Source organism: Oryzias melastigma, linkage group LG5 (assembly GCF_002922805.2).
Source record: "Oryzias melastigma strain HK-1 linkage group LG5, ASM292280v2, whole genome shotgun sequence".
Classification (NCBI taxonomy): domain Eukaryota; kingdom Metazoa; phylum Chordata; class Actinopteri; order Beloniformes; family Adrianichthyidae; genus Oryzias; species Oryzias melastigma.
In genome coordinates, this window is record NC_050516.1 from 14,772,680 (window position 1) to 14,800,065 (window position 27,386).

Consider the following 27,386-nt stretch of genomic DNA (forward strand, 5'->3'; position numbering starts at 1 on the left):
TATTTTTCATATTAAGAATAATTCATTTAGTTTCAGCAGAAAAAGAAAAAGTCTGTTGTAAGAGTTAAGCAGACATCTGTGGATGCTGGATTTCTGCAGAGGGTTTGTGATGTCAGAGTGCTGTGCTTCTTTACAGTGGCTGCTCTAAACAGAGCTGTGAAGGTTAAAGGGAGCTTTCCACTTTTTGTGCACGCTCCGCTTTGAAAAAGACCAGTCTAACGCTTGTGCTTCAGCACTGAAGGCAGCAGCCTTGGCCTCACATGAGCAGCACTGCAGTCACAACACATGGAGAAACAGTTTTTCACACTTGAGCTGAATTCAATGACCTAATCTGCCATGATCCTCCAACCTCAGTGGAAATGTAAAAGATGCAGCGCTAAAATGATCTTCCAGACTTTGTTTGTTCTGGTTTAGAAGGAATAATCACAGAGGTGGAGAGAAACAAAACAACATAAATAAGCCAGAGAGAAAAATTAAAGGCAGAAAATGAGAAAAACAACTGAAATGCCATTGACTGCAGCTATTTATTGTTCCAACAGGTTCCCGGCATCTGGAAATCTTCATGAAAACAAAAGTGATTGAAAAGTCTCAAAAGAAAAACACACCTGAGGAGAAATAAGCTGTTTGGAATGGATGGATAGAAGAATGAAATGCAGTGATCGGGTGATTTAAGGCCCAATTCTGGGTGCTAAAATTGGTTCCTGCCACAGTAATAAATCACAGGGAATTAAAAGGCGATTGTGTGTGTGTGTGCGTGTCTTTGTGTGTGTGTTTGTGAAAAAGCAGGGTATTGGTTAGCCTGGATGGTTCCTTGATAACATTGAAGCACAGAGCAGATGGATTAGTTTGTGGACTGAAGAAGGAAAAGAAATGAAGCGGGAAGGATAGCTTCAAACTCTCGTTGACCTCAGCCTGATTCGGGTCGCCCTGCCACACACAGGCACATGCACCCCAACACAATCCCTGCAAACACAACAATGAAAGTGATAGGGCAGTTACCAGTCATCACGGCTGTCATGTCAGGAGGAGGATAAGTGATATCCTCAGCTGCAGCTGCTCGGGCTGCAAGCACAGACAGGCTCTCTCTGATTGTGCAGTCTGCATCGGAAAGCTGAAATCCTCCATAAACCGTGATGACTCCTGACAGAATCAATACACCTTAGGAGATGCTCTGTTCCGAAGCATCAATGCAAAATCAGAAAACCATGCAAAAGTCTTTCAAAATAACCCAAGTGTTGACACTGTACCCAAAAAGTGGTGGACCTTATGGTAGAACACAGATCTTCATACTACAATGCCTTGGTGTACACAGAGAGTAGGGAGGGTTCTAATCCCCATTTAGGGATTGTTGAGGGAACAGTTGCTGATTGGAGGGAAACTGCCTGGTTAAAGTTCCCTTATGGCAATTAAAATAGGTTCCTAGTAGTGTTTTAATTATGTTTTGAAGTTTTGTCTCTTTTAATTCATGGAAGTGCCAAAAGTTTGAAAATTGATCATGAAGGAGAAATCAATTACAGCAGTTTGTGCCTGGCTGGAATTATGACACCAAGTCTTTCATATATCGGAATTGAGCTGTGATAGAAATAGATTTGCACCGATTTGACATCTTAACCCAAGCCTCTTCCAACTGCACGTACATGCACTAGTTGGGACAGTCCGGTGTGAACACACACAGCTGAAAGTGAGTTCAAGAACCTGTGTTTAGTGAAATCTTGAACATGTGTCACGCTCTGCATAAACACAGCAGTACACTTTTATCTTTACAGACCTAAGCACGTTCACCTCCAATTATGTAATCACTATATTTAGGGTGAATAACAGTTAATATGGAGAACATATATCACATCTGCAAAGTTTATAGTGGAGGGCTGACAAAGGATTATCCAACTCGACTCAACTGTGAATCTATCGTGTCATTGTCCTGTTGGTATTCAGAATATGTAGTTTTGTTCTTTTGATAATGAATGTTTTGTGTTCAGGTGATGTCTTTACACTTTCTGTTCCAGCAGTCACGTTCACAGCAGGTTTAAGCCTCTGATCATATTGGGTTTAGCTCGAGGTAATCCCTTTTGAGTCTCTTTAAGTGTTTGCTTTTAGCTATTAAGTGTCTGATCTTTTCCTCTTCTCTCTTTTCTGCTTTTCATGCAGGTGTTTTGATTTTATAACTTAAGGTCCAGATATTACATCTCCATTTAATTTCCGCATTGGAACCATGATCTGAGCGCAGCAGCAGATCTACAACCGAAGGAGAACAAAGAAAAGAAGGAAGGTTTTGATTGTTCCTTTTGTCCTTACATGTCAAAGGTTTGAAACAGACAGAAGGATGCACAGTTTTTCATTTGACTTTATTTTAATGTGATCATCGGACTAATGGAAAGATAAAAGTCAGAGCCGGTTGACCTTTCCTTTAAGACCTTGAAATCTTATAATGTGCACTGGAAGTGATTTAATGGATGCTAAAGTACCTCTGGGTGACAGTGTTTTAGAGGTATTACCGGAATGATAAGTTGCAAATTAAAAAACACCCCCTGTGGAATTAAGACCCATTTTAAAGCGACCATCGGCGAACACACACATGTGATTCCTCAGTCTGTCTAAACGCAGCCACGTCTCCACCTCGGCAGATGATGTACGAGGAGCCTCAGAAACCTTCAGCTCAGATGATCGGGCCAAAAAAATAAATAATTCATGTCTTGATGGAGTTCTTCTAATATTTCAGGCATAATTAATAAGCAGGAGCATCGCTCTTCTCCAGCAGTGAAAATTACAAACACCGTCACCTGCAGATAAATGAGATGCTGCGTCCTACACCATCTGACACAATCCTGCACACGCTCCTGCACAGGGGACACTCAGGCGGTGTGGGGGGGACAGGAGGCCTGAGGCGTAGCCTGGCTGGCTGTTAGTCAAAGAGCCAGGAACAAGCACACACTCTTGTTCACACACACACACACACATAGAGAATGATGTCGGCAGGAAAAAATTGGAATAAGAAGAGACTGTGGGGGTGGGGGTGCTTTCAAGTCCTTATTAAAGTTAGAGTAAATCCAGCTCTCAGTTCACAGAAGAGGATTTTAGTGGGAGAAAAGAAGGATTCTGGTTCCCAACACTTTTCTGGGCCCACGAGTCCCACGGCGCCACAAAAGTACAACACAAACACGGTCTCGAGGGGGCGTCCCCGTATGTGGGGGCTGGATACCACCACTGCATCGTGATGAAGAGGAGTCCCAAAGCAAAAGCAGTTTGTGCTCCAAATAGACTATAATCCATTTCATGTACAGTAGCTATTGCCACCAATAACCCCCCACACCCGCTTGAAACAAAGATGATAAACTGACAGGGGAAGTTAAGTAAACACCTGACTTAAGTTCCAAGATTGAAGAAGGGATGAAAAATGTGAGGAAGAAGAGAAACACAGAATGAAAAGCTGATTTTAGCGATAAAACCGAACATCTGACTGACATTTAGCATTGTTTTCAACTATTCAAATAGCCTAAAGCTGCATCTCACCTATAGTTGTATCTGTGTCTCAATGCAGATCTTTACTCATCTATTTTGAATGAAAGTGTCTCCTAAATGTTGTTCATGTGTTTGTGTTGTGAACCAGTGTAGCAATGGCCGGGGCTACTAAAGGGAGATATATGGTTTGTAAGTAAGTAAGTAAATCTTTATTTAAATAGCACTTTTCTTAGAGAGTGACTCACAAAGTGCTTCACAATGTTAAAACAAGGTAAAATCAGAGAAACAACACAAAACGGCCCGGGGTGCCTAAAGCAGGTAAAACCCAATAAAACATACTCAGATATATAAGTAAAACAAAAGTGGACACAAGTAAAAGTTCGCTAAAAGCTTTTTAAACAAAAGCACATCCATCTTTGTAAAAGTTCAGATGTTGTTTGTTTTCGTGGGTGAAACACAGACATGCTGCTGAGGCTGGCTCTAGGAGGACATCATAAAAACGACACCCATATGCAGCAAAAGGCGGAGCCTCAAAGATCGAGGCGTCTTACTCATAGGTAGGAAATAAAACAAATGAAAATATCTCACATTTCATAAATAATTTGTTCTTTTGTACGCCAAAGGTAATACATGACCATATATATGGATATAGTTTACTATGAAAGGCAGTCTTGAGACAGTCTTTGGGCTCTACATAGAGAACTTGGGTCCAATGAATGTGTGTTAAAAGTTAAACCAGTTGAATTTTGACCAATCAGAGACTCAGATTTGGTAGTGGTGTATGGATGGTGTCCCTTTTAACTCACGAAAGTGCCAACCAAACCAACCGCTTTAACATTTTCCATCTCTTTCAACTGCAGGTAGATGTGCTAGAATTGGGTAATGTGAACACCATATGCTAAACAAGCACTCAAGAATGTTGCTAAAGTCCACTGAACCATGTTCTGGACCAACTCTGCCAGCGGACCACAGCACAGCCTAACCACCCGAACATTGGATTCATGGGTAGTCAGATCCAGATGACCAGATGTGACAGCGCCTGCAGACTAGCTGCAACAAAAGAATGCATGCATTCAGCATATGTCACATCCTAGCTGTCCAGAGACAAATTGGCAGCAAGTAGCTTATTTTTAGCCCCCAGTGAACAAAAGGACAAGAATCCAAAGCTAAACTCTGCTTTACATCCCAGCTTTTTTTTTCAAGCAGCAGAAAAGGAGGGACAAAGGAGAGAAAGTCCTCAATTAAAATCCCCAGACGTCTGTTCTGAGATACAGAACCTGAAGAGGAGGTTTCCAGAGGATGCTTTTGCATTTCAAATCCTAACGGAGCAACGAGCTGGCAGCTGGTCGCACTTTTCCTCCTAATGAACAGAGATGGCTCAAATGACTGTCTGACTGAGACAAGGCTCAAAGGAGAGTTCAGCCGCTGTCACTTCCAAACAGAGATAACGAAGAGACGAATTCAGAATTGATTTGACCTCTGATCGGTTTGTTTTCTTCACAGTGCAGGAGAAAGTCCTTAGAAAAGTCCATCAGAAAAGTTTCAGACAGTCTTCAGTGTTGTTCAAAACATCTTGATCGATTTAGAACTAAACTCAAATAAATCCCATTTAATGTTCTAAGAAACTAAGTCTGAACCTCAAAAGCACAATCTGTCATGGCTCAGAGTGAGTCGGGTTTTTAGTATTTAGTCAGAAATTACTTTATTTTAAAATAAATGTGTGTTGCTCCCTAGAGGCCAGACAGAGACAATTTGCTGCAACTTTTATGTCAAGGTTGGACTGTGGGAATGCAATTTATATGCAACACCCCAGAATTTTCTTGCACTTGATCTTCTTTATGGTGGAGCAGTGAGTTTCACTGCAGGTCTCAGAGGTATAACCCATCACTGTGTGCTGTTCGCTGGCACAGGCTGGCCTGTCCCAGCATGCCTCAGGTTCCAGCTCAGACGTTTGGTCATTTATAAATGTTTCTTGGGACAACTTCCTGTTTGCTCCATTAAAAACCATTCTTGTGTCTGTTCCCAAATCGACTCTCCTAATGAAAATAAGGCTTTTAATTAATTCAATCAGACTGAATGTTTGACACTTTGTAAAGTAAAGGCTTTTTTGACTCAGTCAGAAAAGCTAAATAACAATAAATGGGATTTTTTAATCTATTAGTTAGAACATTTGTGTTTATAACTTTTTTATAATTTAAGTTAATTAGATAAATTGTTCTGGTATGTTTGCCTCTCCCAAGACATGCTTTCTTTCTCTTCCAGTCATTCAAAAAACTGATAAAAAAATAAGTAGCAACTGCAAAAGGAGATCATTCCTGCAGTCACTTGCCTGTTGTGTCAGATGGAGTGGATGAATGAATAATGGGGGGCTCAAGTCTGACGCCCTTGCTTTGAGTGCAGTAGAAGCACTGAGGGATCAATGGGCTCACAGACTGATCAGGCAGAAAACACAGCGGATTATCAGCATTCATCCTCATTCACATGCAACTCCACAAGACGACATTACAAACATCCATGCACGTCCGTGTGCATGACAGGAAAGTGACACTCTTTACACAGTGTGTAACTGGGAGATGTGAGCTTGTCAGTGCACCTATGAAAAAACAAACATTTAAACTACACGAATTATAAAATGCCTTGCTGCTTGCTTTATAAAGAGTTTGCTAAAAATTGTTTAATTTCTAATATTTCTGCCACAAAATGACCCGCTGTCATAATCACACATCTTGTTACTTCAGATGCATCTTCTGAAGCACTTTTCAGAAGCAGCAGACAGTTTTAATCTGATTATATATGACTTAATCTGATTTAATATGTTTGAAAATGGAGCGATTATAGGATACATGCCATGCTGTTACGGGGCCATTTGATCCCCTTGTTAACAGAGCCAGGGTTTGGATGTCATAAGCAGCACGGAGTCAGACTTGCTTCTGGTCAGACGGGGACTCTGTCAGAGTTTAACTTTGTTGTGGATTCTGTTCAGAACACTTATGGACAGAATTTCTTGGCACAATCAAATAGAGGAAGTCTTTGTGTTTAAGAGCCTAGAAAATCCCATCTTAGCTTTTTGCAGATGATGTGCACTTTTACGTCCCTGTGATCATTTTTTGGTTTATTGTAAAAGCGTTTCAAGTTGTCTTTTAATTATGATTGTACTGTTTCTTGGAAAAATAAAAAAAAAACTGAGTCATTTTCTAAGACAGTTTCTGCAGAGTGGCAGTATTTCAGTAGAAGTTTGCTTCTGAGTAGGACTGTTGGCGAGGAGTAAGTCCAGCCCTAATCCCCATCACCTATTTGTCTCTGTTTGACTCTCTCTCGCTAATTTATAACACCTCGCAACCCCAACCTAACATTACCAGTGCAACAAAAGCACTGAGCACTATTGAATTTATCCAGCCTTCCAGTTTTGAGTCAGATGCAATCTCAGACAAGGAAAACAAAGACGTACATGGATCTAGTCATCTACAAGTGGATGCATCAGCAGAGCGGAGATGGGAGCTTGTGGCCCACCAATTGTAGCTTTTACATCACAGCTACAAGCTTATTAAACTGCATTTTTGTCATCTGCTCTTGATTCACAACAATTCTGTTGAAGAAATACTCATAAATGCAGTTTTATGCTTATTTTTCTTTATGTCCTCCATGATGAGAGAAATGTCACAAGAACATGTTAAAACTGCACATTCTCACTCCCAACAGGTCATAAATGGAGATATGGTTTGGGCCCCTTCCACATCACTTCTTTAGGATGTCCCCAACTCGTTTCTTGACATGCTGGCTGTTCCCATTAAATCACAGGGCTCCAACCCTCAGGAGGCGGGACCGGTACCGGTTGGGGTACCGTAAACCCCGGTTGGGGTACCAGTTCATGCCTCAAGGGTTGGGGACCCCTGATTAGTGTAAGCATTTTTCTGTCTGTGGTCCGGTACCAAGCAGCCCTCTGACCAGTACCAGTTCCTGGCCCAGAGGTTAGAGACCCCTGATTTAATGAGAACAGCCAGCACGTTAAAAAATGATGTCTGGAACACCCAAAACGTCAAAACGTGTTGTAGAATGGGCCCTAACCATACACCTATATATGATGAGTTGGGAGAGAGAATTAAAAACACCAAAAACACAAGCCCCTCTATCCAGCTGGAGGATTGGAGGATCTGACAAAACCGTCTTTTATGTAAATCCTTCTTTTATCATATGAAGCAATCAAATATAATCAAATGAGTTTTGGTGGTTTAAAGACTTGCATCGCTTTTGAAATTAGTTTTATTTGACTTCAAATTTCACATGTGAACATATTTTATCATTTTTACGTGTTTATTTCTTTTCAAATTCAACATTGGCTTTAAATCTCTTTTACATCACATTTTATTTAAATTCATAAATGGTCTGGACTCCCTGAACTTCTCGTTTGTGACTCAAAGCTGAGCAGTGCAGTTATCATCTCCCAAGCAGTCAAACAGAAATGTATGTGACAGTTTTTATGAAAAGGTTTAAATGTTTAACCTTCTCTGCTGGTGGTCTTTCAAACCTATCAAATTCTAACGGTGTACCATAGCCACGTGCGCCTGAAAGTGGCCCAGTTTTGGCCCAAATGTGTCTATTTTCTGTGCCAGAGCTCAAAATGTCCCACATGCTTTATCTCCTCCAGATTCTCCCATCTCCTTCATTTCCAACAGTCTGTGTCCCTGTCACTCTCTGTAGTCATGGGTCACAGCATCAATTGGAATTACTCAAAGAGGACAAAGGCATATTCAGCCACAGTACAGAGACACTGCTGCTCAGTAAACTGTACAAAAGTCCACCAAGTCTCATTTCCGTGGGTGAAGCTGTTGGGGCTGCAGGTCGCTCAGAAGGAGGCCACTTATTAAAGGGTGCACAAATGAATCCTTGGCAAAAAGATGATAGAAAGGAAATGGAGGACATCTCTGGCAGCCTTACCTTTCAATAAACTACATTTTCTCTGATTAATGTAAATGGATGTTAATGAAGCTCAGGTGTGGGGGAGTGCAAGATGGGACATTTCTGCATAAAGCGAGAGGTTAAGACAGTCAGAGTACTCTTGTTTCTCTTCCATGAAACACTCGACATACCAGATCTCTCCTCAGCACCCCCCATCCCCCTTCTCCTAGCAGGGCTCGATAAATTTTCACCGCGTTAACAGCAAAGATCGCCACGTTGCTGGGAAGGGGGAAAGAGCTGCGCGTGAGTGTGTATGTGGACGGGATCAGGGCACACAGATGGCACAAGTGTCTGTGAAGCCTGCGGGTGCTTGCAGGAGTTCAGAGCTGCTAAACATTCACATCACTGTGGCTCCGCCCCCTCCTTGTGCATCCCCACTTTTACTGTGAAGATTATTAAAAAAAAAAAAAAAGGAGAAGCAAGGACTCCAATCCTGAAGCAGCACTGCTCTACTGATGTCTGCATTTTATCAGGGAGCTGTGGACACTATCCTGAACCCTTTTCACCAGCTACTCCGGTCTCTTTTTTGTGACATACAACTGAAATCGGTAATATATAACCAGAATTCAGGAAAATTATTAATTAAAATTACATTTTGATCCTTCTAATCACACAATCAGTCATTTTTATTTCCAACAGAACAAAGAAAACGCATCTTTTAACCATTAAATAGTGTACTCTGAGTCATTTCTGCGGTGTATGAGAGTTCTACTGCGGAACTGACTAGATCTTTTAACCATAGGAGAACATTTGAAGCTTCTTTGAGGGGAAAAAATATTGAAGATCCCAAACTTTCTTCAGGCAAGAGTGAAACCAAATTTACACCAAAATTCCTCTTGAATCTCAAAAATCTCACAACCACAATATCCAAATGGCCTCAAACCTTTAAATAGAGGACATGGGGCTCCATGGTAACCATGGAGACCATACTCCTCTCTAGAGAGGGCCTGCATCAGCATCATCTTTCAAGTGAGCTCATTTAGTGGATAAAATAATCACATGTAAACTTTTGCTATGTTGTCTTTGTTTAACTGATTACAAATTGGTTCTGCTTTCAGTTTTCTTTTGTTCAGATTATATTGAACGATCAGATTATGATCAATAGTTCAATGTCCTTTAAGATGAGTTCATTTAAAGCTGAAGTTGCAGCTTCAGATTTTATCTTGTTGAGGAAGATGGAGGATAAACGAGCATGTTTATCTTTTTTTCTTTGTCACCATTCATGACTTTTCCGTCCCCGCTGTTCCATCATGTATGACCAGGCTAATGTTGTTCCAGTTTCATTACTAATATCCATAATCGAGGTGCGAAGGGTTTCCGGGGAGCCGTTGTCCTCCACGAGGAGTGCCCACGCTTCTTTAATGAAGCTGTCACAGGAAGAGATAATTTATTAAAGCTCCATCTTTCATTAGACATCATATGAGGCTGGCATTCCGGCATGAGCCGAACAATGAGTGCTCCAGAAAACTATGGTTTCTGATTCAATTCGGATAATTAATGAGGATAAAGTTCATTTTTCTCAATTTAAAGAGGGGCTGTCAAGAAAGCTTTTATTCTGTAATTTTATGGAATTTTTAATGTAAATCCTTTAAGCATTTATTATGAAAAAGAAATCTATAAACTGGCAAAAATCAATGAAAATCCTGCAGCAAAGTGGATATAAATCATCTGAATCTCAACTTTTGCTGGAGAACTCTTCACTGTGACTGTTTTCCAAAGACAAACATTTCATACAGTTTATCTTTTATCACTGCATAAAAGTCTTTCTCGTTTTTCATTTTTATATGCAGTTCTTTTTACTCATCTTTCGTTTGTCATAATTTTCCGTTCACATTTTTTCCCTGTATATTCTGCTTCCTCTGGCCCGTCTGCATGCTGAAAAAAAAAAGTCATTTTCCTCCACCTCGCTGTCCCCCATCATGAATTTATAATGTGTGTCATTATTGAAAAACAACACGAGTGAAAACACTTTAGCGGAGCTGCAAAGCCATCAGCCCCTGTTCTGCACAAGTCGTCCTGAGATGCCTGCAGGGATGTAATGAACACCACCCTCTAAAGAGTGCATTATGGGATGTTCCTGTTTGAAATGATCTCCCCGCAGCTTTGGGATTTTCTCCAGACAGCAGAAAATCAAAACTTTCACAAAGTAGCATGTTTCCTTAAGGCAGATGGCCTTGTACAAAAAAGAAACTATCATTGAAGCCTTTTGTCTTGTTTCTCAGATCTCACTCTGAGGACACCCTCTCACCAGGTAACTGCACCAGAGGGCGTTTGACGTCAAAGTCAGTTTAGTTTGGCCGCTGTGGTCGTGTCGGTCCATTCCATTGACTGCTACATTCAGCGCAGCTTGACCTACTTTTCAGAAGCTACTAAATGTGTGCATGTGAAAAGACAAAAAGAAGTAGATGTTCAACACAATCTTTCTGATTTATGACTTTATCTTGACAATAAAAATATTACAAAAACAAATTAAATTAACTTTAGAAATGCGCTTAAAAGTAGATTTTAAACTTTTTGGAGATTCAATAAAGATAACATATATGTGTGTTTTTTTAATGGGTTTCGTCCTTTTTAGTTTTTCTCTCCCACATTAGATTTGAGTGTAAAGTGGAGTCAGTTTCAGAGCAGATCAGCTAAACTCTCACAACCCCAAACTGGGGAGACGAGCAGATGGAGGGGGGAGCCGAGAAGCTGAAGATGATCTCAGAGTGGAGAGGGTGAGAGGACAGAAGGAGAAGGGAGAAAAATTGAGGTGTCAAACTTTAAAGAGCTTTAACGGTGAGGAGACGGATCTCCAAATCAGTTTTAAAATGGAAGCTGCTTGAGGACGGGAAATCTGTCTTTTAAGAAGGTTCTGGATAAATACTGAGCAGCACAGCTTTGAGCCAGCTGCATTTTTTGGAGGCATTAATGTGGAGGACGGTGAGCCTCAACAGCAAAAAATATTTGAAGAGAATTAAAATTCCTGAGGTAAGAACTAAACAAAGACTGTAACCAAGATTAGGAGACAGAGTTTGTGATGTTTGTGTGTCAGTGGTCCTCAGGAGGTCTTTGGTAGTTTTTATAGGAGCAGATTCATAGGCCTTCCCAAAAAAAACTGGCTCCAGTGCATGCATAAAAATGAGCTTACCACAGAACCAACTCTTTTGTTTCTCATAACCTGAAAGCCTCCCTCCAACTCTCAGTCATGCTGGGTCAGAGTGAAGAAATGCTTTCACCTACAAAACAAAGAGCTTTGGCTACCTGGCCAATGGTAGAGGGTATAAACAACACTCTATTTATAGACAGATTGCATGACTAGTCTGGAAGAATCAAAATAATAAACCAACTTGGTATGACAGGTTCAGAGGTGTGAAAGCACATTTATGAGTGGCTCTATGGCTGGTCTGTGGGCCAACAAACAAACAAGCTGAATAAATTACAAAATGAGTATTTATTGTTGTCAGAAAAGGGATTTGAGGTGCAGGAGTCACAGTCAACCCAACCAAACTAAACAGGTGAAATTCTAAATTTGATTTGGGGCTATCGGTGCGTTCTGTTATGTAATGGTGTAATAGATGACAAAACAGTGTTGTGTGGACTTGGCCCTGTATGTGTGTGCACACAGGTTCAATATGAACTCCTGAGCTGAATCAACAAAGCTCTCACCCTGGGCTCCCACTACATCCAGTCCAGCTCCAGTGCAACCACCAAAACGGTCTGGCAACAGCGGATGACTCACATTGACCATGGATGGCTGCAGTCCTGCTCCAGCCACAGGCTCTGCTGCCGACTTTGCAAGACTCCGAAATTCACAGAGGTTCATGCAATAACCTGGCATTTAGATAGAAAGTACTAGTAAACAAAACCTCATTCCGCTGGGATTTTGAAATAAAAATAACCGATAGACGCTCTACCACACACTTTGTGACTCAGCGGAAATGACACAATGTTTACACCATGGTGAAAACACAGCGAGCAATAAAACATATAACTCATTGATACCAAGTAGCAGAAAATAGGTTTCATTTTTACAAATTTACCGGATGCATTTTACACTCGTTCAATTTCAAAATGAATGTGAAGTGCCAGAGAAGCCGGACCGGACTTGAAGCCGAGAGACCCACTCCCACTTTTCAAGTTACGTAAAGACTCCACTTGCACCAGAGTTGGGCTTGATACATTGTGAACCCTGGTAAGACTAACAGCAGCATGACATCATCAGAAGGTCAGAAAAGCCTGATGACCAAATCCAAATTTAAATCTCAGAAAAGTCTCATTTGGTGCTTTTTTTTTTTTACTGCTTTGTGCTAAACTCCTTGTTTGAAAATAGATTGAACCAAAGTGACTGAGTGATAGAGTCTCCCAAAGACTCTAAAAAAGAAACCAATTGCCTTGACATTCATCATCAAGGATGAGACTGGTGGGTTAAACCAACAACCGGTCCTCAAGGGCATTTAAGAAACTAATTTCTCAAAGCGTTGCAATAAATGGGACTTAAGTTAAAACCGTTACCAACAAACGTGATTATTTTATGATTGATAAAGATTTTGCTGTAGGTCAGGGGTTTATTTCATTTGAGGTGTCACATTTTTGAGAAAATGTCTGTGTAAGGGAATATTTCCACAAATGAAGTCCCAAAGTGTCGAAGAGCATGGTTCTCTGCAGAGAGGTTTTTCTAAAACAGGATGTTTTCATGTTTGTGGAGATGAGAGCTGTTGACAGCTGTCATCATTCAAACTGTGCTAATCAGGAGAGAAGTGAGACTTCATCACTAGGCGCTGAGGCTGTGTCATGGAGAACGCCATGCTGGCACACATCACAGCGCTTGTTTGACTGATGATGACTTGTTTCTTCATCTCTGGCTCTGAGACTGTTAACATCTGAGCAGAGCTGCAGAGCTGCAGGGATCCAGCACCACATCACAGACATGAGCTGTCTCATCCATTTGCAGGAAAATGTTTTCTTTCTAAAACTGGATCCTGATGTAAAGAGTTACTCATGACAAAAAGAGGAAAACCATATCATAAGATTTGTGTACCCACAGCTTTATTCTTTATAGTGTTAGGCGGCAGCAGAAACATAAAAAAAAATGATTTTCAACTTTAATGGAAAAGGATCCAAACGTAAGAAGTGAAATCAGACAAGTAAACTCTGGCTTTGCTTAAGGACACAGTTGTGATCTTCCTCTTTCATGGAACTCAGCATCATTTTGTTGTCTGGAGTCAGCAGACATTTTGTTTTTACAGCTTTTTCCGGAATCATCAGCAGCTTAATGGTTTGTTTTCCTGGTGGGATGGATGTTTAAGGACAGTAGAGAACCCCTCACGTCCATTTGTGAACCAAAGTTAAACCAACAATAACACATAATCTGCTTTACCTTTTTTCAAGATATTTATTGGGGAAGAATATTATAGACATATATATGTTTTAATTAGAATCCATCTAAAATCTTTATGTCAGAAGTTCATTTGGTCAATAATGACTGGCGGAAAATAGAGCTGGCCTCCCCACAGTCCTTTCCCCACCCACAGCTACTTTATCTGTCCTAACAGTCTCACCTGAAGCAGAGCTGAGTTGGCAGGAAGGTGTGCAATAAAGGCATGAAAATCTAGCTGATGAGCTTTATTTATCTGTCAGAGGCTATGGTTGTAAGCCAGCATTGTCATGTAGGGCAAAAAAGAATTTCTCTGAGGAAAATTGGTCTAATTGTTAGACTAAAAAAAATTAATTCTGTTATTTTTGCAGGATTTTGACCCATATATTTTTTCACAATTGACCAGAGAAAAGTGGGTTTACATGACTACAAAATGTATTACCTAATTTGTAGTTTTCCTTGTTTGTCTGTGTGAGAATCATCATAGATTGGTTATTCATTTTGAAAATGTTGTTTTCAGAGAGATTGTCCATTGCATCAATCATAGACCATCCCTACCACAATAGTTCATGCTAAGGTTGTCCAGTTTCAATTGTGACTGTCCGTGATAACTGGGACGACCTTCTGAGTAGTGTTTATACTTTTAAAGCTTTATAACGCAATTGTCTCCAGAGTTTGGTATCTTATTGAAACTGATTTAAAAGGATACTTGAGGTTATGTGTTTTTTAATATATATAAAGCTTGTTTTTTCATATGTAAAGTTTTTCTGAAGATGCTAACATCTATATAAAAAAGTTTTAGGTTAATCAATGGTGCAAAGAAGACAATATCAGTGATACATCAAGCATTTTTGTATCTTAAGATATATAAACATACCAACTAACTATACTTTTTTTTGCTCAATTTGAACTGATTAGTCCCCGACTCCATGTCTTAATCAAATATCGATGAGGTTTTAGATGCTTTAGAAAGTAAATATGCAGTGAAAATTTTTTGTTTGTTTTTTTAGACAGAGTCAGAATGATAATGCAATAATTTTATCAACCTTTTCTTCAAAATATTGTGGCATAAGAACAACAATTTTCTGGATCGAGTCTGGTCCACCATCATGTTTTCTTCGCAGGATGTTGTCATCAGTTTGTGTCACATTTTACTGCGATTCCCTTTCAATGGCCTAGTTATCAATGTGACCCATTGACTATGAAGTATAAACCAGCCATAGTTTTGCTGCTGCTGCAAATAATAGCATTTACTCTGATAACGACAACAACATTGTGACACAGTTTTTTTTACTAAAAAACAAAAAGAGCCAGGAAGTGGACTCCTCTTAAACATCATTTTTGGAGGCGGTCCTTTTTGAAACAAGTTTATCCATCTCTTGTCTGGGCAATTTTACTCTGATATAACTTCATACAGATTGGATGAATCAATCTTTGAGCTTTGAACCACCTCACTTCTCTCAGTTTTTTCTGCAAATTCCATTTAGCTTAGCTTTGCTTTTGTATTTCTTTCAGTTCCCATCAAGTGTCTTCACCTTCGGTTGTGTGTTTGAGCCCACTCACACACCAGCAGACGTCAGGAAAAGTGTGAAGAGTTTTGTGTTAACCTGTCAGGATGTCTGCACATGAGAGCTGGGTCGGAGCTTCACAACGCTAAACTCAAATATCCACCGTCTGTTTCCTGAATCCTGTCCAACGTTACATCACCCCGTCTGCGAAGGCAGCCGCAGAGCTGAGGAGCATCTCTGAACATCTGCTGCTTGACTCAAACTGTCCAAACTGTCAGAAAAATCTGCTTAAAAGGGAGGGGGGCAGTGAAAGGAGGATTTCATCAGGACTTATAGAGGATCCAGCTGCACCTCCAATGAGCTGAATAAACTGTGATGTGATGATGGACACGCGATGTGAGTCGGTGCTGATCTGATGCTTCAGCATGGAGGTCAAACCTCGTTAAGTTGCTACTGCCTCACAAAGGCAAATAATGGAAGAAATCTTTACATACTTGGGCTTCATTTTAAATTATAATTGTGATTTCTACTGATCAGATGCATCAACTCAAATATTATGGCCACAAGCAACAGTGCGACATAATTATCTCCTCTCTTCTCACAGAGGATCTTCTGCTGCAGGACACCTCCTGAATTCATCGACTTGTTTTCAGTTTTAATGGCTCTTTCTCCCATAATTCTGGATTACTTCAGGAACTTGAGATCCCTCCAAAGACACTGGCAGCTCAGTCAGACCCCGGGTCTGTTTTGTTCTCACAGGACGGACACACAGCTAATTACACAAAGAGCAAGAATGCTGAAATAAATAAAGTAAAAGTTCATTTGTGGCCTGAAGCCGCAGCTGCACACGAGCTGAAAGATTAAAGCTGCCCTTATAAAAAGCTGAAGACTCTAAAGGGGGACAGAAGGTTACTTTCTTCTTTTCTGAACCACCACTGGAACAAAAAAAAAGAGCCTGAAGATGCCTCCAGGCCAGAGGAGCACACAGGAGGAAGAGGAGGGAGGGCGAGGAGCACACACTGCAGAAACAGAACTGATTTTGGTAAATCACACAAGTTTGTGTTCGGAGAAGCTGAACACCTGCAGCTTCTTCCAGTTTTGACGAGCAAACGGAGGACTGAAGACACCGACATGAGACATCAGAGAAGAACCCTGAAGGATGACCATGAGACATAGGGATGCAATATTTTGGATTTTGCTGATAGGCAGATCTGCCATTTAAAGCTTTCTTTCAGTTTTCATTAATTATATCACATTTTCTTCCCTATAGGATCCATCAAATTATGAGGTCCACAGTCAGTGAACGGCGTATTTTCAAAGTTCTGTCATATATAAGGCACTCCGAACTATAGGCACATTAAGTGAGACAAAAGAGTCATCAGTCAGTTTAACAGACTTAATTAACCAGCTTCACAGTAATTCTAGAATTTATTAGTAACACTCTACACGTTAGCCGCATTAGCGTTTTCAAAAAAACTGTAACTCCCCTCCTTGTCTGCATAAAAGACATATTGACACTGCTAAAACAAACATTATTGTGACTACGCTAAATGCTAACCTTATTAGTAGCACATAAAAAAACACACACATACACACAATCTGACACTGCAACACGTTAGCCGTAACAGCCAAATTTGTTTGGAATTAGTAAATTAAAAAAAAGCCGGACATTTTGACAGAGCGTCTTGTTTGGCATCAGTAAGCACAACCGGAATTAATCCACATAAAAGGCCCTCTGGGTTATAAGTCGTACAGTCGCTTTTTGAATAACGTTAAGGCTATTAGTCCCTATTCACTATTGTTTACAAGCAACCACCTTTTTTTTATTTATTTATTTATTTATTTATTTTTTTTGCTTCTTTATTGACAAACTCCTTTAAGTCCAACTATATATTTTCTGTTGTAAAAGTTTTCCAGTGATCTTTTAGTTATGATAATGCCATTTTTATCCAAAATCAAAAAACCTGTGGTGTTTTTTGAGACACATTTTCTGCAGAGTGGCAGGGCTTCATCAAAAGGGGCGGGACTACTGGCACTGAAGTAACTTGACATTGATATCCCAGCATTCCTTTGTTTACACTCTCCCGCAAGCTCACAGAGCCCCCCAAGCTAACATTAGCGTAGCAAAAAAAAAAAAAAAAGGTGAGCAACGTTTGAGCTATGCAGTTGTGCAGTTTTGAGCAAGATGGCAGCTCAGATGAAGAAAAGGAAGAGGATGATGGATCTATTTGTCTGCAAATGCATAATACAGAATTGGAGCAGAGAGGGGAGACTTTGGCCGCCCAAAGCAGCTGCTGCATCACAAACCGGAGCTTTTTCAAGCGTCATTTTTTTCATCAGCTACTGATCCATCATTATTTGAATAAAGAAATACTCAGAAATCTTTTATGCATGTCCTCCATCATGAGAAATCATACTCAGAGTTTTTACCATTTGTTTTTTCTCCAGAAAATTGTCATTTGGTTTAGTAAAAGGGATCAAGTTGGATTTCTTTTACCATGTAAAACATCTCCCACTACCACCACCAAAGCTTGAAACTGAAAGCGCCGCTGTCAGGGGGCGATGCTCACCTGAGTAGGCCCAGTAGGGTTCCTCAGTGGCAGATCTGCTGAGTCGTGACCCGCCGGTCGCAGCTTTGTGTGGACTCTGGACAGGTGCCCGGATCCCCGCTGGTCTCTCAGTCCCCGCTGTGAAGGAGAAGAAAGAAGGGTGAGGATGTGGAGAAGCAGAGCTTTAGGCCTGAGCTGTGCCCCCCTGCAGGTCTGCAAAGACTCCTACTGGGCCTGTGTGTTTCTACCCGAGTCACCACAGAAACACCGTGGTCGCCGTGATCGAACGAAGTGATGCAAACTGACAGAGAGGATGAGGAGCATCACTGCAGTGAAAATGACAGCTCTGGGTTTGATTTAAGAAGATGCAGCATGGAGCTGTCTGATCTTCCTTTCTAGTCTCACTTCATGCTGACTCACAGCATCCCATCTGCATCCCACAGGGAGGTCATACGTGAACAAACTTCTCACATTCAACTCCATGGAACCAAACACATCCAGCTCTGCATTTTCCCCCATAAAACTCGAACAGAAAGATGCTCGCCCATCATTACAGATTTATGAATCCATGAAAGAATGATCTCTGAATAAATCTCCAGAAGCACAAGGTCATCCTCTCAGGACCAGGCCGGATTTTCTGTTTTTTTTTTTTTTTTTTGCCATGAAATGATGCAGAAACTATCAGGATTATTTCCATGTGAGAGCAGGTAATGAGCAAACAGAGCACTGAAGGTGAAGTCCTAAAGCTGAAACCGTTTTTTCCTGCGTTTTTAGTTCTTCAACAACAAAAAGACGAGGTTCAATAGGTCAGAGGGAAGAACCCACCATAGAAAAACAAATCTAACATGCATAGATAAAACACAGAAGCATCATCTTCTCTGTCAAAACACTGGGAGCTTTCGTGGGGCATTGTTCTGTTGGTGAGGAGATGATCAGAAGCAGAAAACAGCGAAAGATGGAGCAGGGATAACAACCTCAGCGATCAAAGAATACACATGACCTCTAAACGTCTGTTTACTTCTTTAAGTTGAATCAGAAAGTTCCACCACAGAACTTTACCGACTCCTCCAACTCCTAGATCCCACTCTTGTTAGGGAGCACACGCAGCTGCAGTCAATCCCACCTCTTCCTGCCCAGCGCTCACAACATTCAAATAATTGTCTGTAGCAATCACAGCAGAAAAAAAAAATGTTTTGCTTTGAGCAGCAGGTATCAGAATTTCTGGAACCAACCTTCTGCAACATGCAGAGATGAAACCAAACTAAACTAAAACTACAACTGAAAGAATTATGGTATCTTATGGTGGGATTTTTTGCAAATGCATTAATGGCTCAGCCCTTCATGACAACCCTGCCAGGGGGGATTATGGGTACCAGCACTCTAGTTCAGCTACTACAGTATTTCTGCTCTAACAGCTTCTTGAAAAATCTGACAATTCAGTCCAGAGGTTTCACTGAGTCATGGCTGCATGAAGATATCATAGACTTCAAGCTCAGGAGGAGGGGCTGAGAATGCAGTCTAAAAAAAAAACATGAACTGCTGACATTTTTGTTATTTTTTTCAGAGAATAACTGAAAATATACTTTATTTTATTGTTTTATTTTATTTATTGTGATTAAAATTATTTATATCGTGATATTGAATTTTTTTTCATATCGCCCAGCACTACTCTGTCGTAAACTTACACACAAGAAGCCTTTGACTTCCTCGTTGGTCAATCCATCAGCAGCTCAGCTATTTCCAGTCCAACCTCCCCCTCCTCACCCCCCACTCTAATAAAGAGGTTTCAAACATGCCTGTGTGTGCTCTAAACTTCCTTTTTATTAGGTTTATCAGCTGTTTTACAAGAGACAAAACAGCTTCCTTCTTGCAGATCTGTCAGATGCATCCTCTGCCTTTCCCTATGATACAAAGCAGACCATGGTCTGACTCTTCCTGCCTTCCTTCAAAAAAATATGTAATCTGCTTTATATTGGTGTAACAATTCCTAAACAGGCCTAACTCTGCTCATAATGCAATTCTGTAAGAGGGAGGGTTGATCTACAGCTGGGATTTTCACATTTTTAACCAAATCTTAAAGGATTCCATTAGAAAAATCTATCTTGAAGTTCAGAAAATCCTAATTTGAAATAAGGTTTTATAGTTGTATCAATGTGTGGGTTTAACTGTTACCTATCTGCAACAGCAAATTCATTTACTAGAAACTCTCTACCAACTTATAGCCAATAAACTTGGCAAAAACAGGCCCCTTAGAAATAAGTCAAAAATTCGTACCTCATCTGCAGATTTTCTCTAAATAAGCAAAAAAAAAATCTTTCAATGAGGAAATAAATATTTTCTTACCAATAATTCCTATTTTAAAAGAAAAATGTTGTCACTAGAAATGTCTTCCCTTAATAATATTATTTTGCTTAAAAAGCTTTCTTAATAAAATTATTTTTTTTCTTGCAAGACAGAAAATAAGGTTTTAAAAAAGGGTCTATTTTTACTTTCCAAAGATTCAGTTTTCAGTGTAGAAAGGACTGTCTGCTTCCTCACTTACTAAGGAGAACGTATGCTGTCTTTTAAAATTAACTAAATGGGTAAATTGCAGGTGTGCTTCAAAATAAAAAGAGGAAACATTTTTCTTTTCAAAAAAATTGAGTGAAAACCAGTTTTAGAGATGTTTTCCATAACTTTTAAAAGCTCATATATCCTTAAATATACTCATATCTGGCTTTATTATTAGTTGTAAAGGAAGAAGATGTGGAGGCAAACATAGTCAGAGCTAACTCTGAATATCAGAGATGACTCAGAGCCAGAAGGTGGAAGGATCATTATTTGCTTTATTTTATCCCACAACTCTGGCTTTTATGTTCCTTCAAGCAGTGTTTCAGTTACACTTGTGTGTTTTTTGGCACCCCCTTCATCAGTAAACGGCTTTTTGTGTCAGTCCAAAACCCAAACAACTCAGAGGGAACTCCACTGAGCGCATTATTTGGGCAGAGAATGAGCAGCTCATATTGAGCTGTCTGTCAGTTTGTTTGTTCAGAACCTTTTTGTTTTGACATATAATGTTACTTTTAATGAGGGCTACTGTTTCTGAACATATCAGACACACTGCCTTAGTGCTCAGAGGGAAGGAGGACCTGAACTGAATCTGTTCATTCCAACAGTTACGTTCGTGTTTCTGCACGAGAGTGCCAAATGAGTCTTATTTTTTGGAGTTTCTTAACTTTCTCCCGTTGTGTCATTGGTTTTACTCCCCTCACGAGTGTTTGTTTTCCTCAATTTATCATCTGAGAAGTCGTCTTACTCTCTTTACCATTTCTGACATGTCTGTTCCCTGAACTTTCAAGTTATGTTCTCTGATTCTCCACCACTGATAGTTAGCTAAACAGTTAAGTTAGCAAAATCTGCACCAGATAAAGCAGCTAAATCCTACTGAGATTCTTTTCTAGATGCTTGATGTCATCCATATGGGACAGCGTCTCTCTCCGGACTGATATTGTGGTATATGTTCATGTTACCGCCCTGCGGCAGACTGGCGACCTGTCCAGGGTGAACCCCGCCTTCGCCCTTCAGTAGCCGGGATAGGCTCCGGCACCCCCGCGACCCCGAAAGGGAAGAAGCGGTCAAGAAAATGGATGGATGGATGGATTTTCATGTTACCTCTAAACTACAGAGACATTAACAACCTCAAAGAAACATAAAAATCCACAACAATCTCTACAGAAATGTTCAGATAAAAACCATTGACTTTCCAGTAAACCGTCTTTGAATCATCTTTACTGTAAAGCATCATGATCATGCATTTTTTATTACATACCAATTATTCATACCCCAATAAAGAATGTGGAGATTGCAGGAAGAACAATAATCCTCCAAAGACATTAGACCTTAAAACATCCTCCGACAATACATAAAAAAACATTTTTTTTTTGCTTCAGTTCAAGGTTTTTATTCTTTCAGAAATAGATTTTTTAAAAGTACAAACATTCTGTCATAATTTGCTTTTGCTTTTGTTTATTTTGCTAAAATAGAAAATAAAATTACAACTTTTTAGTAGCTTATTTTATGATTTAAATTGTATTTCTCTATTTTCAACTGTAAAAAAATGTCACACTTTCTCAGATGGAAAATAAGGATGCCTGATAATACAAGCAGAATAAAAAATATTAGCAAGAACAGCATCAAAATGTTGTTGGAAATTATTTTTATAAGTAACAATTGTCTGTGGGGTCATAAGTTTGTTATCTGAGGGGTTTAGGGTTGGAGTGGAGTGGACAGGAGTGAAGTGGAGTGGTATAAGGCGGGTTGGGTTTTTATTTTAATATTTTTGTAGGTTTTTGTTTTTAAAGGTGATGCCCTTCGAGCATGAGAAGCACTTTTATAAATAAAGTTTGATTTCTGATTTGAACATGCGATAGTCAGATTTGCTTTCACTCTATGACCATAAACGCATCTGTGGAGAAATTTTGAATTTGTTAACTTTTTACTCACGTTTCTGATTTTCTTAGAGGATGGTTAAACTGCAGGAACTATTTGGCTGCACGTTTTCTTAAAATCCTTAAGTATGTAAGTCAATTTTTACCCTATGTTTTCTTATGAAGTTTAAAAATCCATAATTGTTGGCTCTAATTGAACTAAAATATCAATCCTTCGAATTATGATCAAATTAGTTGGCAGAAACTTCTGCAAATTCAGACTAGGATTAGATGAAGCTGAGCTTCTGTCTGTTAGTCCATGACAGTTATGTTAGAAGAAGACTAAAGGAGAATCAATGAGGTTCACAAAACTGCATCTTGACAAATAACATGTCTTTCAAGTCACAAAACCATGGAAAATGTCATTGATGTTTGTGTTTCAGGTGATTTTCACCTGTTGATATTAGTTTATGGGTCAATCTATCTTTGAAAAAAGTGTGATTGTTGTACACTTCTCTGTCAAAGTTAAGTCTTTGCATTCTTGAAACACTCAAATGATGTCAGAGAAAGTAGGAAAGAACATCAGAATAATGCTATAAATGAGCCTTCACGCTGCCTGCCAGGCAAAAGAACATCAAAGTATCTTCCATCAAGTTTCCTAATGGAGAGCACTTTAATGCTCTCTCCTCGGCATTCCCTGTGGAGTTTTACCATCTAGAAAGCATTAATTTGTCGGGAGGACCTCCATGTTATCACCATGGTTACACATTCCCAGCGGGAATGAGCATCTTCCCTCAAAAGCAACATCCAGAGACAAATCACAGAGGCTGCTTTTTTTACCGGGAACTCAGCAGAAAGATGAACTTAATGAAAGAGCGTCGGGACGAACCAGTATCCAACCATTATCTGGTTGGCTTCTGTTGTGTAAAGTTGTAGCCAGTTCCCTTTGGATGTTATTTACAAGGAGTTGTGATTCACACATTTGAAACGCTGAGTTGCATCTTCAGGACCTCATGAAGAACGAGAGCCTGGAACTTTCAGAGTTGATCAGTCAAACACAATAATCTGATAGAGTCTCAGAGCAACTTTCAATGTGTTGATCTGCTAAGACTGGAGTCTTTAGTCAGTCTATGGAGAACAATTTTCAGCATCATCATTTTGCAGTTACAGACGTGTGCTCAAATTAGTGTGTGTTTACTAAAATGTACAATGTAAAAGACGATAAGAATCTGTCCCAAAAAAGGAGCGGGAGGAATATTCACATCCTGGATAACTAATGGAGAGATTTTGAAAGATTCATAAACCAACATCAACAACACCTTGGTCCATCCCTGATCAAGCCACGCCCAGTAACTTTTCTAGAGCTGAAAGAAAAATAAAGCTCATCTGTAAATCAAAAAGCCACGCCCACTTTTTAGCACATTTTATATCTAAAAAAATAAGCATAGAAGCTGTTTTCAGCTAATTTGTTATCTACTGAAATATTTTTGGATAATTTAGATTTTAGCTTCTATTTTAGCCACATGCTAACATTATTGACTAATTTAATTTACTGAGGAACTTTAGGCTGTTATGGAGTTCAGCTAGTAATTAAGCAACAAGCTAGCTTTTTGGGGCAGATTTGGCCTCTAAATAGTTTTTTATGATATTTTGGAGTTTAGCTAATATTTTAGCAATATGCGAACATTTTTAGCTAATTTGTTATCTACTGGGGGTTTTAGGCTAATTTTGAGTTTAGCTTTTATTTCAGCAACATGCTAACATTTTTGGCTGAATTATTTTAGAGAGAAATGGTGTAATTTGAAGTTGAGCTAGTAATTTAGCAACAAGCTTTCTTTTGAGAGATGCTAGTTTATTTTTATGTATTTTTTGCTTTTGTTCGTGCCAAAAAATAAAAGTTATAAACGTCACAATTGTTAAAAAATAAAAAATAAAAAACAGAAAGACGATTATGAATGAAAATCCAAATTTCTTAAAGGCTAACGTAAGTCAATGTGACTCCTTCTAGGTTTTGATCAGTAGAAAACAAGCCCAAATGGCTCTTTTACCATTAAAGGTTGCCCACCCCTGACCTAGGCTGTTCATGTCACTGTAGTAGTTGCTCCTTTTCTAGTCCTGAGAGTCGATGCATTCAGAGTGGGATCTATGGTTGTTTCTAAACCTGCACCACACTGAGGACTCGTTTGCTCTCTTGAGTTCTGCTCCTTTCTTTAAGATTTGTTTGTCTTTTCTATCAAATGACAAAATTTTGTATCATAGCTTGATTCTTTTTTATATTGAAGTGAATAAAGTAACATGACCTCTTGTGGTTACCTGGCAATCATACATGGCTCCAACCAGTGAGATCAACCAATGACTTTCAAATTAAAATGCTCAGGAACTTCATCTGAGCTGAGGAGCTGCAGACAGTAGGTTAATAATACTGTTTTTTTCCATTTCCTTCGTCTCCAATCAGAAGATGCTTTCCCTCCACATGCAACGAGGAGCTTTATTGCGAGGCAGCGCACACACGCTGGTGTCACTAAGCACAACAAAAGTCTGCCAGTTGATCTCAGTTTTGGTTTTCTAAGAAGGTCACTGCGTCTGAAACAATCCACACAACAGATGTCGCTTTGCAGACTGAAGCCAGAGATTAAAGACATCTGCTTCTCTTTCGTGCGCGCCCCGAAACATCGTCTTTAATAACTCACCATTCTCTAATGTGACATTTCATTCAGCGCCACTGCGCCAAACAAAATGTCAGCGAATCTGCCGCGCTGACACGTGGCTTTCAGCATTGTTTTGCCTGCTTTTCATTTAGCTTTCTTCCTTTCTTTGTCTGAATGTGTCAGATTGAAAACTATGAAGTGAAGGGACATTTTCTTTGCACTAAATGTTCCAAAAAGTGTGAATTTTACTAACTGCCAACTCAACCAAATGGTAGAACACATTCAGAGAACATATTTCTTTAAAACACTGATTTTGTGAATTACTCCCCCAAGCCAATAATCAGCAGAAAATGTTTATTCTATTTATTTTGTCTTAGTTGGATAGGTAAAGAGTTAAAATGTAAAAAAATAGAATAGAGAAACTTTAATAGAGTCAAATCTGAATGACTTTGGATCAAAACTGATCAATCTGCAAGAAGATCTGGATTAGATGAAGATGACATAGGAGCAAAACAAAAGTCCACAGCAGTGTATCAGAGAGTAAGCACTTTTATATTTTAGGAAGTTATTTCCACCTTTTTTCATCTCAGTCAAAATATCTTCTTTTAAACCATTTATATTCTGAGATTTGTCAGGTTCATTCACTTTGGAAAAGGCAGATTTTTTTTTGAACAACCATTTTTGGCATAAAAAAACAGATCAATAAACATGAAATCCATTGATAATCTGCAGATTGAATCCAAAATTCTCCTTAAAAGCTACAACTGACAGACCACAGGTGTGTGGAGACATGGGTCACTGCAGAAGGTGTTTCCTTCCCTCTCCATGCAGTCAGAGGAGCATGACCTTCAGAAATAAAGCCTGTGACAGAAATGTCTCATAAAGCTCATTTCAGCAAACTTTCTCCTTCAGGTCAGGCTGTTTCAGGTATCTGCTTTGCACGTCACTAATGTTCAAACCACACAAGTGGGTTACACAACAGCTCTTCACACACTCCACCGTGCCCTCAGATTTTCAGCATTACTCATGTGGAGCCACTCTCTGTCTGCGTGAACTCTGGCAGGAGAGATGACATGTGAGCTTCTGCTCCTGGAAAGCTTTCATCTCAGTTTGTGTCAGAATGTGGGGAAGATCATCGGCATCATCATCCTCAGTTCTGACCACAAATCACAGCTAATCTTCATCCTCTGACGGACATTCAGATCACTGAGAAACTCACAGGAGAGATTTTTGGTACATTAATGCTTTTTCGATGTTGGAGAACATCAGTTTGAATTCAGTTGATTTATTAAAAAATATTTATTTATTATTTTAAAAAGGGTATTTTTGTGTAAAAAGAAAATAATTATTCAATTGAAAAACAGGAATTTTTATCTGACACAATTGTGTCCTACTCTGTAATTTAAAAAAATGAAGAAATTCACACAACATGAACAAAAAACTGAGACATTAAACAGGTAAAAAATTTCTGTAGATTTGAAGGAAATAAAATGTCCTCATAGTTGGAAAAGAGATAGATCTATATAAAAGAAGACCTGCTAAAGGAGAAGAAGAAGATTCAACCCAATGACGCAGAACAACAAATTAAAACACTTCCTGTCGTACTTCCTGAGGCAGTCGAGACAAGTTTAAAAAACTGGGAGATGTTTTAGCCAGAAGAAAAGATTAACCAGTGAACAATAGAGGTTAATAAAGTTTTTTTTTGACTGATTGTTTTTGAAAATGAATACAAATCATTTTGGAATTATCCTCACTAGAAACACTAAACCAATTAATTCCAATAAATCTGTTTTTCTTCATTGGCATTTCTTGAACTTTTGGTGCAAAAAAATGCTTTGCTGTTGTTTTTTTAAGCTATTTATTGCTTTGATTTCCATCTTTAATCAATATAGATGTATGTGCAGAATATAAAGTGCTTTACAGAAAAAAAAACAGCAGTACTTAGACAAAGAAAAGATAATAAATCATCAAATCACCTTGAATTATCGATTTAAATCAATTCAAAGATAAAAGACAAGATTGCTGATAAAACGCTTTAGGTTGTACTCTGATTGCACCTGTAAAAAGCAGGTGAAAGGGGGAACATGGGGGGTTGAATGCATGCTTGAATTGATGTCAAAAGGAAGGAAGGTGACTCGATGAATCATTGTGATTTGATGCTCTCTGGGCTCTTCGCTTCTCTTTTTCACCCCAGGATTTCACCCTACAGTCCACTGACCTATACCAACCTCTACAAAAGACACAGAGTTCCTTCATTCAAAACTTTCCATTAAATATTTTCTAGATTAGAAGTCGCAGGAGCAAAAAATGTCTAATTAAGAAGAAGAAATCGATATACAAGTTGATCTGGAGTATAAGTCGCACTTTTGGGAGAAGAGTCTGACGTTTCAGAACAAATCCCTCAAGCCCAGCATAACGCTGCATTCTCACCGAACATTATTCACACATTCAACTCATTTCTACTGCCTCTTTTTTGACCTGGATCAAATTGGAGATTCAGTACT

General features: G+C 39.4%; 1 protein-coding gene across 1 annotated transcript in view; it reads right to left on the reverse strand.

The window, feature by feature from the left end:
- LOC112145536 (receptor-type tyrosine-protein phosphatase gamma) overlaps positions 1 to 27,386 on the reverse strand; it is a 215,430-nt gene that overhangs the window by 143,776 nt on the left and 44,268 nt on the right. Inside the window, exon 2 of the mRNA XM_024270824.2 lies at positions 17,850 to 17,966. Coding sequence (XP_024126592.1) covers positions 17,850 to 17,966 — 117 coding nt within the window. The remainder of the gene's footprint in view (positions 1 to 17,849; positions 17,967 to 27,386) is intronic.